The sequence below is a fragment of the Hetaerina americana genome, unplaced genomic scaffold, assembly GCF_022747635.1.
Source record: "Hetaerina americana unplaced genomic scaffold, ioHetAmer1.1.p SCAF_17, whole genome shotgun sequence".
Classification (NCBI taxonomy): domain Eukaryota; kingdom Metazoa; phylum Arthropoda; class Insecta; order Odonata; family Calopterygidae; genus Hetaerina; species Hetaerina americana.
The window spans coordinates 443949-461650 of NW_027286730.1; the positions used below are offsets into that span (position 1 = coordinate 443949).

General features: G+C 34.8%; 1 protein-coding gene across 1 annotated transcript; it reads right to left on the reverse strand.

The window, feature by feature from the left end:
- Positions 1-2042: 2042 nt before the first annotated feature.
- On the reverse strand, positions 2043-17408 carry Sply (Sphingosine-1-phosphate lyase). The gene is made up of 10 exons (XM_071584222.1): positions 16999-17408; positions 16640-16855; positions 16338-16546; positions 15977-16213; positions 13898-14107; positions 13677-13812; positions 11066-11168; positions 5966-6112; positions 5212-5332; positions 2043-3828 (listed from the first exon to the last, which is right to left on the reverse strand). The coding sequence occupies exons 1-10, from the start codon at positions 17144-17146 to the stop codon at positions 3697-3699; spliced, it is 1659 nt and encodes a 552-aa protein (XP_071440323.1). The 5' UTR covers positions 17147-17408; the 3' UTR covers positions 2043-3696.
- Between the last annotated feature and the right edge of the window lie 294 nt (positions 17409-17702).

Genomic DNA, 17702 nt, shown 5'->3' on the forward strand with positions numbered 1-17702 from the left:
AAACAATGCAACAGTTAAAGCTCCTGTAGCTTAACATAATTCTTATTCACCATTTTCATTTCATTTATTAAAATAACTAGGCAAAAGTTAGCACAGGCAGTGGCTCAGTTTATTTAATATACTGCTAGAAATCAATGGTGAAATTTACCACTAGGTATTTCATATCCACAAGTATAGTTAATAATTTATCCACAAAACAACCAGATTTACAAATGTTAGTGACTATACAGTTAATATTTGACTATTAAATAAAATAGTACATTTTTCACTCTCATTTATGTTGGCAGAAACTAACTATGAAGAAAGAGTTGGTTTTATTGCTGCACAAAAGCTGGAAATCATAAAGTTGACCTTCAACACCAATGCTATTCGAGTTAAGTACATTTGAAATCTGAGCTTAATTTACATATCCCAGGAAAGTTAAGGATAATGAAATACTCAGTATTTATAGTAGTTGGTTAAACAAGAACCAGCAGGGTAATTTAGCTCTACCTCTCCATGTAGGTGAGGTTTCCCTTCCCCATGATTATGTAGACAATTCTGCCAGATTTGTTTGTGCTTAATTTATGCTATTTCCAGTAATGACCTAGACTTTTCATTTGTTTCTCATTCTAGTTTGGCTTTTATTTATTAGTTTTGCAAATCATGTTGTCATATAAATTCTATAAGAAACTAGCACTCCGAAATTTGCCCTTAATAAATGATATTTTGTATTCCACTTACAGCACACAGTGATGAGATATGGCAACAACTTTTTCCTTCAAAATCGGAAAGTGGGGTGCTATGCTTAGCTCCATTCACTGGCTAAAAATGTTGTTTTCTATGTATATAAACAATACATAAATAATTATCTGATAAACGAAAAAATATCCCAATGATGTCTTGGAATTTGTGTCAACATAACTGAATGCTACACAGGCCACAAATTGCTGATTTAGCTGATAAGGAATGTACATTTCAATTGCTTTCACAACTCTTTCAAATTAGTGTCTCTTGAAAGTCTAAAAAATGAAAGTGAATGTTATAATTCTTACTTTGAAATGATAAAATTCCTTAATTAAGAAGCAATGTAGATCTCATGCACTGAAGAAAAGATAATGCATAAGAGTTACAATATAAATAATGTAAATGGAACAATGAAAAAGTTAAGAAATTCAATGAAAATCATTTCAGGGAGTAGTTCAACTAGAGTATGTATTAAGTAAAACCATCAATTTTTGCTCACTCTATACGTTTTCAATTAATGACTCAGACAGAGTTAACTTATTCTGTGATTTACCTGCGACTCATATTCAGGTTTTCATAAGTCTGAACTTAAAGCAAGAAATTTCTTAAATTATATTTAAAGATACGCAATACATAAAAACTTCTTGCCTCTGTAAATTCTATTGCTATGTCTGAGAGCATTCAAGATCAACAAACTGGGATAAAGCTAAAACACAATCACTGGTAGCTATAAATGATATCACTTAATACTATTAAAAGTTTCAAATGTACACATCAAACATTTTGGATTAGATAAGAACAAAATTGTTATCATAGCTTGTTTTACTCTATAAACCATATTTTGGGATAAAATGATAAAACTAATTTTTTTGGTGTTGTTAATACAAGTTACAATATGACAAATAAAAAAATACTGCCAGCAATCTTCAAGTTTGCAAGCAAGTTGGTTTTGATGGACAAATGTAGAGCTCATCCTGAACTAAGGCATATCATATTTTACCAAAAATTGCTAACATAAATTAGCAAGCCTTTCCAAAGAAACTGCGGGAGATGCCCTTTTTAGATACACCGTTTTTCCTCATTAGTCTACCACCAGATTGAAAATGTAATTTATATGGATGAGTCAATGCAATAATGTGTGAATAACCAATTTTCTTTTACTTCAATAGAAATAGTCTTATTTGATGTAAATTACAGTAAATGCCTCCAAATGATGAAATTAGCACAAAGGTATGAAATGGTGAGCTGCCTTCATCTGACTCAGCAACTCTCAAATTAAATTCATGGTGGAGAAGAATATTAGCACAAAAACATCATTGAGGTGTCTCATTACAGTAAATTTTATCCAAAGCCCAAAGGCTACAGAAGCATACATAGCAATACATACAATATTCATTTTCCTAAAAAAATATATGTATCAGTAAGTAAAACTTTGGTACAACACTGGAAACGAACCTTTAAATAATAATTAAGCTGCTTTTTAAAAGTAATGTGCCTCGGAGAAAAATGATGGGTTCTAGCATATTGCACATAATTAACCATCTTGTTGAATAAACAGCTGATACAGTGGAACTTATATCATATATTTATCTTCATAATCATTTACAAGGGACGACTTGAGACACAAATTGGCCAAATAATTATGTAGGCTTGTTTTTTGCGATGCTGATTTTCTTTCGAAAGTTCAATACAAGCTTTGCTTAAACTTTTTTGGGTATTCATCCATCAATCGGATCAATGATTGTGACACACACCACAGGATATAGACTGCCATTTAGGGATACCATATTTATATCAAGTATTGATAACAACTTTTTACCATGTAAAAACTTATTGATGGGGCAAAACAAGTAAATAGTACTACTGTTCCCTCTTCTAGTCAAAGTGACATTTAGCAATACTGATGCAAAATGAAAATTACAATTAAGAAATCAAATAAAGATTTTAGTCACACTCCATGCATATAACACAAGTAGCAAATAGTCTGTAGCCAATAATTTAGCACCTCCTTAAATGCTTAAAACTTCAAGACTCTCTCTCTACTTCCAGGATTCCCAACGACATGATAGCAGGACTAGATACATTTTGGTAACATTTCTCAGTAACAAAACCTTCATGGTAACATTACAATCTGATCTTTCCCTCATACAATAAAATCATAATGCATACTTTCTTTCAAACATTATGCCATATTGTTTTTTGTGATGTTACACTACTAAGAGACCGTAAAATGAACTTCCACAACAATAAACAATCTGATCTTTCCCTCATACAATAAAATCATAATGCATACTTTCTTTCAAACATTATGCCATATTGTTTTTTGTGATGTTACACTACTAAGAGACCGTAAAATGAACTTCCACAACAATAAATGGGTAATTCATGAAATAACTAAATATTTAAGCACTGATAATCTAAATTCTAGTCCTTTTTACTTCACTTACAAAATTTTTACCGCATTGAGTTTAAACATTTGGTGACATATGAGAAAATAATTTCCAAGAAGGGCATATTCCTAAGTTGTGCATTCACTTCACTTCAATTGATTCTGATTCCACATGGATAGGAAAATACAAGTATCACTATAAATTCACACCCAAGGAGTTATGCTACATGACTTTACCATGCTCCCATTACATGACATATTTCTGTGGCAATTAGTATACTTACAGAATAATTTATACTTCAAATAACTTACGATTTAAAGCTCTTTAAAAAAATACACCGATAGCAAAATGTATATACTTCTTGTCCCTACTTTGTCACAACAAGAATTTTGAATGCCTTAAAAGTATGACATTGCCAAAATGATTGGGCCCTGTTTATACAGTAATGTACATACCATTTACACACATTCTAAAATTAATCCCAAAGGCTTGAGATCAGGCCTTAATATCACATTATGCAATAAAACTGTACAACTTCCAAAAGTATTATTGACTCAATCCCACGCAACTCAGAACAGGCTTATGTAAAACCATTTTTCAAAAACTGATCATCTCTTCCTTTGGTGATGTACATGGCATCAAGAAAGAAGCGGGTAAAATCACCAACCACGGATCGATCTGGTATACTCTGAGCCATTCCATAAATAGCCATCTGGAAAAAAATTAAAATTATTCATGAAAACAAGATCTTGATATCAGCTCCCAGCTCTTTTGCTCCAGGTACTGGTTTTGATCTTACATTTAATATGAATAATGAGTATATTAATATTTTCACAATAGGCATCACTTTAAGTGACCTTCAGCATAATATTCTTCCCATCCCTCTCATCCACAGTTGTTGCTCTACCTGACCTAACAGCGATTATTCACACACTATCACTGAGATGTGAGGGGACTGGATTGGTACAATGGTTTGTGTGACTTCCCACTCCAATGGCCCCAATTGGAATCCTGGTAGAATTTTTCAGAGGTATCTTAATTCCTACTTAAAGCAGTGAACTCCTGGATGCCTTTCATGAACATTAGGCTTAAGCTGATTCTGGGTTCCTCTCCATTCATTCTTCACCCAATTCTTCATAACCTTACCTCTAGCAAATCACAAACCTATCCTTAATTACACATATTACCTCAGCTCTTGGCTGTCACCCCTATTAAGCAATAATATTACTACCAGCATGTATAATGTTACTGGTATTAAATATATTTTTAGCAGATGTTGGATCTGGTTCTACGAAATATTTAAGACTCTTGTCCTAGGTAACAACCTCTTATACTGGGTGTGGCAACATAACTTCCTTTTTTGAAGGGGTTTCGCTTTATAAAAAAGGAAGTCATGTTGCCACACCCTGTACATGCACTTCAGGAGACTATAGTTTTGTCCATTATGAATGATCACTGAATAAATGGAGTTTCAAGAGTGTTATAAATGGAGTTTCCTACTTTACCATCAAGACATGAAATAAAAATTTCATGGCACTTATTAAATATACCATTGCCTAATGATTCACATATGCTCTGTATATCATGTTCAAATATTTTGTCATTATTTTCAGTGACACTGAGTAAAAAGAAGCCAGTCTTTGTAGTTTTTGACAAAGGGCAGATGAAAATTTTAACTTAAACCCTTTTTGAAATTCATCTACAACTGAAACTATAATCTCGTTGCAATGTTCTTTCGCATATCTTTATATCTCTGCAGACATATATTCTTCCCTTTTCCCATCAATCTTCAATTTAATGAATAATTCTCCACCAGTAATTCCTTGGTTACACTCTCCATTATATACTTCCTTCTCAGGAAACCCTCCTCCTCCAATAACCTCTCTCTAGGTGCCTCCATTCACTACAATCTACTATTTAAATTCACATTAAGAACAGTTGTGCTTTTTATCACTGTAGGTAATATCACAATTATCCTCACCAAAAAATGATTTTATTACTAAAATGTGAAGTCAATCCACCAATTTAATAATTTATGAACAACAAACAAAATATTCTACAGCCTAAATCACAATAAGGTCAAACAAGTACCAACCTTTCCAGCAACATCAGCCTTTGGATTTTTCATGATGATTTTTATTTCTTCGCGAACGTCAGACAAAAATTGATCAGCAACACCATCTGCTGTGTGCATATAGGTTATGCATAAGTGGATTCTGAAATTGTTACCAATGAACAAATCTCTCATAAACTTAATAATTAACAGGTTTGTCGGTCGACAATAAATATGTACCACAAAGTAATGTCCTAAACTTCCTTAAAAGGTAAGTTGGACTTCAAAATTAAAACTATAACACAAATGCAATCCCGCTTTTTAAGGTTACATGGCTACAAACTTTTATCACATTCATTTAACTTTCAGTGAAAATAATTTTGGTACTAACAATTAGGCCCACTTTTTCAACCAACTTGGAATAGAATTTGGGTGGAAACTCATTTTTTTTTTCATTTGGTAATGACTGCATTCAATAAGTGTAATATAACCAACTTCTGTTTTAACTATCAATCAGCACCCAGTTCATACGTATTTTCTGGGTGTGTGACCCCAAAGACGCCAAAGTTTATGACACTATTTTCATGAGTCCAGTTTTTGTGAAATGGTGCACAAAACAGTTATCACAGACTTGAAATAGTAAAATGGATAACTTTCAAGAATAACTCTATTACTAGAGTAAAGATAAATTACCTCTAACACTATTAGTTATTTCCATATTAGACATTTATGGTTACTTACTTGAGAAATCTGCAGTATTTCTACCTAAATCTGAAATGCCAACACCATAACTTACCCACAAGGAAACTGCAATGGATTTAAATTCCAGCCTCTCTTGGTGAGGCCTTCTGAAAGAAGGTAGATGTGGAACACATTTGACCCAATGGCAATAACGGATGCTCCAGGTTTCCCAAAAACGAAAATTTCTTCCATTTCTCTCAACCTAGAAATGTTTTTAATCATTCTTAGGTAATCCTTATAATGTTTACCTTTCATCAAAAATATTATTTTGACATCATATACAGACAGAAAAGCTGTTGAATACTCATGCTCAGGGCATGCAGTTTCAATGGAAATTTTTACAGTCTATTCTATTCATACAACTCCAGTGACCTATCAATCAAACATTTTTATTTGATTTTCTGCTTCAGTTATTCTCAAAAATCAAATATTTACCATGCAAGTACATACCCGATAATCCAACATTTTACAAGAATTCACTCATTTGTGGCTGAGTAATACTGTATGATTGGAGAGACAACTTCCTTATAGTACTCTCTTTTACATTGGATAGACTACAACACTCAAGTCACATTTTGGATACCCGAATTTACTCTCAGGATACCTACATGAAAGTCATATCACAAACAGATTCTAGTCTAGTCAAGATGATACTAAAACAGATGAGGAAACCCAAAAAAATAAAAGGATATTGAATCAAGGAGCTAATGAGTGACAATGGTGAATAATTTTGCAATAAAGAAGACAGAAAGTTCTAGAAAGGAAAGGGATCACACAAATACTAATCAGCATTGTGTACACCTGAGCAGAGCAGTGGTGATGAGTGTGAAAACTATTCAATTGACAAGGTGGCAAGGACATTTTAGTATCATAATCTGGAAAAAAAATGTCCGTGAGAATTTTAGGTAGACCTACAGAGTATATTCTAAACTGAACTGGGAACAATCAACAGTAGGATATGTCAGTGTAATGAGCTCTGGGTAAAGATTCAGGATAAAATAATTGAGTATCATTGAATCTGCTGGTTACATTCATACTACAATTCCAAAACAATAAGATTGACGAGAAGGCTATAAATGGATTCATTCAGGAATATGATGATGATGGGCAATGATGAATACATGACAGAGAAGAGCATTACTTATTCCAGAGATATACTATTACAGGAAATGCCCAGAGAATGCGAAGGGTCAAGTTGCCATTCCAATATTTTACACCCACATAAAGAGCTTTGAGAAAAGGTGCAAGAATAAAGCGATGAAGGAATTATGATTAAAGCAGAAAGAAGAAAATATGGGGTATGAAACAGGAGCTGACCCTGATCTTGAATATTAAGAAGATTCTCAGCTACCATCAGAACATCTTAAATTTCATTCATGGCTTAAAAAACAGAAGTCCCTCCATAATTCTATCATGACAGCAGGAAGGTTTATCAACAAGATGGAAAATTATAAAACACATTAATATGCATTAAGCATTGAAGAGAGTACCAAATGGAAGAGAGCTTAGATGGTGAAATGGATCCATTGAAACAAAACCAAACAAGCAGACATTCTTACCAAAATAGCAAGCGATTTTTTCATGATAAAACAAATCCAAACAACATCATAGATATAAAACAATGCTAGCTGGCGGGGGATTTAGCCACCATTAAGACCTAGGCTAGAAGGAAATATTCAGTAAGGTAGCAATAGCAATAAGGCAGTAAGGAAGTTTGGAGCAATATGTTAACTATTTAGCATTTTTGCTGTATGAGCAGAAGTATCTAGAAAGAGAAGGATATACTCAGAGCAGAAGAAGTTTGTAAATTCAAGAAAAGTCTGCATGAACTAAAGCAGTTGCCAAGGTGTCGAAACAAACAATTGGAAGTTTTCTTTTATTATTGGGCTTCAAAGCCAGTAAAGCTTATCTTGTTTCTAAACTCAACAGTATCCAAGAATTTCATAAGAGCTCTGTAAATACATGAAATATTGGTTTTAAGGAGTAATCCACAAGAGTTGGAAGTTTTTCAGCCAAAATTGAAATCAGATTTCAAGAGCATCTCAAACCAAACTATTTGTTTTAGGATGAGCCTTTAAATTAATAAAGTTGATAACAGAAGTTTATTTAGAGAGTTACTAAGCTATAAAATAATTAATAAAAGGTTCATTTTATGTGGCATGTTAAAAAGCCATCATAGAGCAAAGTAGATGTAAACTTTCAAAAGCTAACCCTTACTACTCTGTCCAAAAAATGCACAAACTGAGGCCATTAAAACTTTATTTTGCAAAATTTAGTCTATTATGATTTTTTCCCCTTCAAAGTACTCTCCATTCATTGCTATGCACTTATTCCATCTTCTTTCCACTGTTTAAAGCACCCTTGCAACTCCTCGGCAGCTATGATTTTTAGTTTTCTCATCATTTCTTGCTTTAATGCCACCACATCTTCCCAGTGATGTCCCCTCATCACATTTTTCCATTTTGGGAATTGGAAAAAGTCGCATGGAGTGAGATCTGGCGAATAAGGAGGATGATCAAGGATGGTGATTGAATTCTTTGCCAGAAACTGGCGAACAATCAATGCTGAATGTGCAGGTGCATTGTCATGGTGAAGGATCCATCTATCATGTTCAGTTAAAATAGTTTGCACTGTTGGTTTTCCTAAATTCAGTTCAGCAGCCATCATTCGGACAGTTTTTCAACAATTGGTAAGGGCAAGGGACCGCACACGATCAATGTTGTCATCAACACAGGCAGTTGAAGATCATCCCAGAGTTGTGTCATCTATGGCATCTTTTTGGCCATAGCCATATATCCGCAATAATAGGGAGGGATAACGGACAGAGGGTATGGCTATTTAAACAAAATAGATGTGGGTGTTCCTCGAGGGAAATATTTGATGGCAATGGGGGTTTGGAATGCAGACTTAAGCTTGGCTAGGCTTGGCACAAATCAGTAACATAAAGATAAATAACAATGAACTGAAGCACAAAACTAATAGGGTGAAAGAAGCATGGTGGATGATAGGTGTGAGGATATGGAATGTTTACAAAGGAAATGTGAAATTGGTGCAGTATACAAGAAGGTAAAGCACAGTCAGGGAGTGACAAGGGAAAATCAGTGCACACTATCAAAGATGCTTCAGGAAAATTAATAATGGAACCAGGAAAGATTTAAGAAAAATATAAAAAATGCATTGAGAATCTGTAAGGTAAAGATATTAAGCCAGTAATCTTAAGACCCATAAAGAGAATATGATGTATGAGGATGGGTTAGGTCTAGGCTTACTAGGTGACAGGATAGAAGGGACATGAATGGCATTGAAATCACATGAAGTCTAAAGGATAGATAATATTTTCATGGAACTACTTAAGGGTTTAGGAAAATATGGGAGAAATAGTTTTTATGGACTAATTCATAGCATTTATAAGAGAGGAATTTGTCCTGAAGATTTATTTTACGATCAGATTTTAGATTAGCATTAGTTTCCATCCCAAAAAAGGGAAAGGTAGCCACGTGTGAGGGCTAAAGAAAAATAAGGTTGATTTTGCATGCAGCAGAAGTGTTACTGGGGATCAACAATAAGAGAATGAGGAGAAATAATACCAAAGGGTTGATCAGTCTGAGTTCACTAAGGAGAGAGTCGGATAGGATTTATGAATGTATGACAGAAAAAAAGAAGAAGCAGGCTGGAGGGATTGGCAACTTATCTGCAACCTGAACGTTTCCCTAACTACTCAGGAGCATGTGGCAGATGGAGAGTCAGAATGGGCACTGTTAAGAAGAAGGGTAACACAGGCGTGTTCATTAACAATAGTACTTTAGCGGGAGATATGGGATGAGAATCAATGTAAAAAAACAAAGATTAGGAGATTTTAAAAAAAAGAGGAAGGCTAAGTAAAACATTAAAGTAGGATGGATAAAACTAAATAGCAGGAGGAGCAGTTTACCAATCTTGGCAGTGTTTTGGAGCAAGATGGTCTAAGTTGTTGGGACATAGAACTGTCTGTGGACATTGGGACAGATGAATTGCATTTGGCTCATAAGCTTTTACAAGAAGGATGGAATAAATGGTTTCTGGCGCAACTTTATGAAACCGATTCATTATAAATAAATGAAAGGACTAACTTTGTAGTTCCACACGAAAAAAAGGATGGAATTATGGCAGGGATATTGAGGAAGGATCTTATGAAAATAATCATTAAAACTTTGATAAGGAGCAATGTTTAGTTAGGTGTGGAAACATAATTGTTGAAGCAAGATGATAGGTGCAGATTTGAAGGCTTTTGAAATGTGACCGTGGAGAGGGATTGAACAGGTAAAAAAGACAGGAAGGAAGACAAAATAAGGGAGTGTTAGGTATGGTAGGAGAGGAGAAGGAATTGTTGGAAGAAGTTCAAAGGAGTCAATACAGATGAATGTAAAGAATTTTGATTGGCAAAGTGATGTTGAAGACTGATGGAAGGGAGAATGTTAGGTAAGCAATAAAGAGGGGTATGGATAAGATAGGCATTTTGGACACAATGAAGGAAGGAAGTTTGCCAAGGATGATTCTTCAATTTGGCAAACAAAATAGCGTCAGATGCCAGGCTCTGTTTTGTTAAGACAGGTGAAGAAACTTATCATTGCTGTGTTTGTCCATCCAAAAATCATCTTGAATGGTAGAATATCATAATAATAATTGTAGATTTCTCTGCCCCAATCCTATATACGTTTAAATTTGATTACTTTGAAAACTGATATTGTGACATAATTACATTTTGACTGAAAAGATGGATGACAAATCAAGAGCTCAGAGAAATTGCAAATAACCCATTTCTGCATTCATTGAGTACCCCTGACATAGCATAAATTAAAGTCATTTTATATGATTTCAGATCCTTTCCACGCATATGTATACAGCACAACATGTATTGCTAACATTCGACTTTATAGCTATTACAAAGTGGTTGAGCTAACATTGTCTTTGTGTATACCTTGTAAAAGATAAATAAATAATTAAAATCTGCCACAAGAAGCTTAACATGGAATTTCAACATTCAGATGCAACTTCAGTGTAACGAGTATCTTAAGTTCTGGCCTAATTATTTTTACGGCATTTTTAAATTCATTATTCAGTTCCTAATAATGAATCAGTAGCATAACATAAATAGCCTTGAATGAAACCAACATACCCTTCCTCAATGTATTTAGCAGTAGTTAATATCTTCTTTGTTGCACTGGCATAGCCTTCAACACCAAAGTGCATCAATGTTGCCCAGCATGCAGCAATGATTCCTATTGGTAAAGATAAATTTCATCATGTAATTATAGCAAAACAGATGCTGAGAGTTTTGATGGATTTCAGAGACTAAAAGGATACATTTAATAGCCAGATTTACATCACAATCAAAAGTTTTTTTATTGATACTTTGTTACTGTCAACTGAACAAATTTCTTCTGTATGGTCACTCAATATGCTTAAGTACAGAGCATCACGTCACACAAGGTTTTATATGATCATTCTCTTTTTATGATAGGGCAGGCTTGAAGTAGAAATCAGTATGAACAAATATCATTCTCCCTCTTTTTAAAACTGTAATTACACTTAGCAATTTAAACATTCCAATTTTGAAAGATGATACCGAACATAGTAAAACTTGGTGATCCATTTGAAAGCAACAAAAGCAAAACCTCTGCCACAAACATTTTTTTTAAACACAAACATAAGCAAAAAATTTTAATGCAAACGCAAACTCCCACACCCACATTTTCCAGACAAGTGATACTTCTTCAGATCATTACACCGCACATAAATGTGTACCCTTTCTGAGAGTTAAGAAAATAAGTTATGCCTACAAAAATCCTCAAATTCAATGATAGGGCCACAAGCAAGCTACAATTGACAAGCATAGCATTTTTCAAGGAAATTTACATTTAGACAGATGAGACAGGTAACATATGAGCCTTCTCACTATATTTCTTCTATAAGGTCAAGAGTATTTTGGTATTCTTTAGTTTTGACTCTGAGAGAAGAAGGGGTTTGGGCAATTGGCGAGGTAACATGATGGAGCTTTGATTCTGTCTACCCAATTATTCTACATGACCTCTTAAATTATCTTCTCTTTTTCAGTCCCCTATAACCCTCATTGCAAACACCACACTTGAATACTCCCTTTTGGTCATACCTTGGTTCTCCAACCATCTCAGTGTTCTTCCACAGCTTCTATTTAACTCCCATTACCATCCAAACTATACTCCTCTTCCCTTTATCTCCCCTTTAACATTCACCCGACCCCCAACCAGAGGGAAAATGTTTTCTTAAGAGCACAGTCATCAGACATGTTCTCAACAGTTTTCTAGTCTGCTCTCTCCCTTAATCTTCTTTTCATCTCCGTATAATTGGTACAGTTAGCATCAGCCATTATTTTTCACTTATATCTAAGACTGGGTCTTTCTTAACAGTTTTTCCCCCTGAAGTTGCCTTAATCAAGCTCTCATGACATAGAATACTTTGACCTCTAAGTCTTTTCATCCTCTTCCTTAAGCTTCTCAAGACGGAAGTATTTTCCTTTACCTTCTGATAAATTTCTTTGTCATTGTCTTTTCAACTGATCTCAAGTATTCTCATAAACCATCACTCTTTGAACTTCTTGTCTCCTTTTCTCCTCCATCCCTATATTCCAGGTTTCATACCCATTAAGGAAAATTTTCTCACCAGTTTCTACAAAATCTTGTCCTTGTACCGATGTTGTTTTTAGGTAAGAGGCATTAAATGCTATCTTTAACTATCTTATCTTACTTGCTATTTCTTTCTTTCTTCTCTTATCTTTGGTGATTCTGTTTCCCAGATTAATATATTCATTAAATCTTTAGTGATTCTATTTTTCAGATTAGTAAATTCATTAACCTGATCAAATGCTTGTTCATTCATTATTACATTTGTGAACAGGCATTTAATTGTCGGTCACACACACTCACAGTTTGGTTTTATCTTTAATGATCTTCATTTTATATTCCTTTGCCATAATTTCCTTCAAAATTTTTAGCATATTCTCAATATCTCCTTCAGTTTTTACAACTAAAATGTCAATTAATTACCTGATGAAATTTCTCTCCCATGGCAACCCGGATGGGAGGAGTAAAAGAGGGGATATGGTGCGTGAGGGAACAAAAAGGAAAGAGAGTTCTCACACTTCACCATTTGAATTATACCATTCCAAAACACACATTTAGTTTTGTATTGAACTTTTAGAATTACTTGTGCATATTAGCATAACAAGGTCATGTTATAGAGGTTTCACACACAAACCATCCACACTCCACAAAGGTTGGGAGCCAACTGCAGCTGGCCTCCAGCCCTTCGTGAGACTTCCCTCACTTAAACCCAGGCAAAGAAACCACCACCCATCCATCCCTCTATCCGGGAAAAAATAAGTCACACTACTTTTCAGACCGACCTGTAAACTGATATCATCATCATATGGTGCACCCAGTCATATACTATTCTGGCCCCATTCAGCAGCCAGCTGATCTTCTGCATTCATGATTTTATATCCTTGCCTTTAACAAGATGATGACTATGTCCTTTGTACCTTGGTACAGAATTTTTTCCTCATACATACTCAGGTGCTTTCTGTGTTTTGGTTTAGACTGATGTTTAAGCAATCAGCTAATGTAGAAAAGCCACAGCATTTTAACTGCTCATATAGCTTGGAGGTAATGTTCCACATCAATAGCTGGACACAGCCATCAAAAACATTTACAACTCATTAAAATAACACTACAAATTCAAAGTTTACTAACCTCCTGCTCGTGATCCATTGACAGTAGGTGATCCATAAACACCTCCTGGCCAATCTGGAAATACACAATACTGATGATGGAGGAACTTCTTTTCAGAATACATTACAACTGAAGATCCCTTAGGAGCAAAACCATACTGAAAAGTAAGATTTAACCATAAAAAATTACAGCATGTCCAATTTAGGAATTACAGGTATTAGCATATGCCTCAATTTACAAACCTTGTGCGTATCAGCTGATATACTGGTAACACCAGCAATGGAGAAATCATAAGGTGGGTGAGAGAATCCTGCTTTGTCCATGAATGCAGTTATGAACCCTCCAAGGCAAGAATCAACATGAACTGGGATATTATACTTCCTCCCTAAAGCAGCAATATCTTCAATAGGATCAATTGTGCCATAGGGAAAGTTAGGAGCTGATCCAGCTAACTGAAAAATCAATAATGATCCAATTTCACAAATTCTGATGAACTACATTCTGAAAATATTCAATTGTTTCTGGCTCAACCTTGTGGAAACCTGGAGACCTGATGATGACGCTTGAGCGTTGAAACCGGTTGTACGCTAATAAAGAACAGTGGAAAGTTACTTTGTATTCTTAACTTAACTACATTCTGCTTGTAACACTACATCCTCTGCATTCCTTTCATTAAAGTGATGATTGGCAAGTCTCCTAGTTTACTGGGAAGTCCCGCCGACCCTGATAGGTGAATTTCACATGCCATTGGGCTTAGCAGTGTGTGAGCTCTACTCTCTCTCTTATCACACTGATCCTCAGTTTGAGAACAGCAGTTGATTTTTTCTAACTCAGAATACAAATCCATAATCCAGGTTAATTCATTCTTCAATGCTATAAAAGTTCTCTTCAACTTTCTTTTCATTGGTTATTGTTTCCTTTCCTCAGCATGTTACCTTCAGTTTTAATAATTTAAAAGTCAGAATTATTGACCTCAAGGATCTTGACATTGGTAATTATGAAATGGAACTCACATATTAGATTTCGGAGTGTTCCTATGTTGCAAAAGTGCTGAATATACTTATTCACCTCAATCTGCAGTTTCTTGGTATTGCTTTTTCTGTAGGAAGTGCATTTTCAGGCATTCACTTAGACTGAATAAGTGAGATGTTTTGTCTTTTTAGTCTTATATTGGAAGTCACATATTTTGGTAAATTTTGGGACTGAGAGCTGTAGACAAGTAGTTTGGATTGATTTATTTAGTATTTTTCACAAGGTACAGTGAAAGGTGATGACTGTACGACAGACCATGACTGAACATATGTTTCTATATCGTTAGACATCCCTATCCAGAGCTAAGCCTGACGAGCCCTTGATTTATTCCTTTTAACGCTCTATGTGATTTTTTTGCTAAGTCTAAGTTTTTAGATTGTGAGGAACTATAAGGGTGATCTGAGAAGTTATGGGCCTGATGATGAAAATGGCAATATATTTTTTCAAAAAATTTTATTTTTCAACATAACCACCTTCTATACTAAAACATTTATTCCAGCAGTTTTCCAGTGCCATTTATTTCCCTTCTCTGTAGTGCTTTTCCAGAAGTCCTGCAAAGGACTCGTCGACAGCCACAATTTCTTCTTGACTGGACAAAAAAAGATTGACCAGCAAGGAAGCTGTTGAGTTTTCAGAAGGAGTCACCAAGCTGGTCTTTAATCTCTAGTCTCAAAAGATTAAAGTATCTTTTGCTGTGACTTAAAAGACTCGATACTTCATTCCCACAACTATGAAATAGCATAAGCCTTGGCAGTTAGGACAGACTAGAATTGCCTCAAAACCAATACATAACATAAAGCAGCATTAATGGCATGTAAGGGTGGAAATAATGAAAAAGGGATGCCCTGAATCTTTATAATATGAGTTATTTCATAAAATATATTCATTTCCCAACTTTACAAGTATGACATAGCATTAATATATAATTTAACTATAGAATATTTCAGTAGATAACCATAACTTTACACCACATCAAATTAGGAGGTAATTAGTTTTCTATAGACCTTAGTTGAAAACAATATAAGTAGATTTGCATAGGTCTGAGTATTCGACTAAAGCACAAATACATTGACTGAATCCAAGCGTTGGATTCGTCACTTTCACTGACTGTGCATTTATTACTAGAAAAATGTGCCTAAAGCTCATGAAAATTTATGCCGGAAAATTTTGATGACTGATATCTGAGAGCAGCCATGCAATTGAAGTTGAGGTACACATTAAATATGGATGATGAATCCAAGGGAATTAATAACAGTGTAAGAGAGTAAGTACTAAGTAAAAAAACTTACCATACATGTATTACTATTAATATATCTTTTCATAGCTTTTAAATCTACAGTTGTGGTTTCTGGGTGAACAGGTACATGTTTAATCCGCAACCCAAAATAAGCAGCGGCCTTGTCAAATGCTGGATGAGCTGTGACAGGGATAACCATTTCTGGATGTGTAATTCCTCTTTCTTCTACAGCATAATCTCTGTATGCTTTACATGCCATCAATATTGACTCGGTCCCTCCAGATGTCATCTGCCAAATGAAGATCGAAAGATTAACAATTTCAACTTCGGTGACAAAATATGAAGAGAAAATCCAAACTGACGGTTGCTCAGTACTTCAAACATTAGAGATGCAAGGAAAAAAGAAAAATTACTGTTCCACAGGCTTCTTCACTCCCATGAAAAAGATTAAGAGTCATTCTCACAACTTCTGCTTCCATTTTGCATACCCCAGGAAAAATATCCGGGTGCAAAGGATTGGTATATGACGCGAGCCCATATACATCTGTAAGTACTTGAACCAATTCATCGTCGAAATTGTACACACAACCAGAAACAAATCCCTTATCCCATTTGTAATGACCTGAAAATGCATGTAAAAGAATCATTCTTAACGTATACCAAAGAGACTTGTTAACCTTGAAGAAATTCTAATCATATTCGTCAATATAAATACCTAGCTTCAAGTTACTCTTCACTTCTTCAAGTATCCGCTCTCGTTTCCAGCCTTTTTTTGGGAGAGATGTCACGTAGGGCCTTCCTTCATGTAAACGCATCATATTTGTTTGGAAATCATTGGTGGCTTTTTTCTTCTCACACTCAATTTTGAGTGATACAGCAGGAATTTTCCTGGCAATACGAAATATCAGCTTCTTTGCTCTCGAGTATAAGCCTTTAAAATAAAATTTAGACTACCTGTTGAACAACTCTTAAAGACGGAAATGAACACACTTGATACTATTAATAGAATGACAAAGGAAAAATCTAAGATCATCTCGGAAGTAAGAGATTAAATGTGTGATTTTCCGCACTTACTTTCTTCCTGAAAGATGAAATTTGTCAGCCATAGTAATGATAGGACTATAACAGTTGTTGCAGCAACAGTCTCAGCAGCATCATAAGTATCAAAACAGTCATTAATTAATAATCTAACGCAATGCACATACAACCGCACACTCTCCATTTTGATCAAGAGTTAACTCTGTTCAAAATGAATCTTAAGTTAGCTTTCAATAGACTCAAGAATGACGCTCAATTCACGAGGACAAAATGCGACTGTCAGGTGAGATAACAAACATGATGAATCAGGAAAAATTCTGCGTCATCGAACAAGAATTACCGCCTGCAAATGAACGGACTGAATGCTACACCCTCAAAGAATGTATCGCAACACGTTCAACAAAACAAAACCTTCACGGCCGTCATTGGCCTCAGTGGGGGTTATAGCTAAAGAGTCGAGGCAAACGCCGGCAACAGTGTATTCTCAGGATTCACAGCATACAAATTAAAATCTTCATTTTTTTATAATTTTCCCTTAAATATTTTTATTTAATTTAAGTTTGGGTCGGATATTGAAATTAAATGAGAAATTGGGTACCAACTATTCTGATTTTGGTACATTTATTCATGTTTATAGGCGAGTTTTTCCTAATTCAAAAAATCAGTGTGGGGCTTTGCAAAAATAAAATACTTCTGTCAATGATTATAATATTTTTTGCATTCTCATGCATACACCTTAA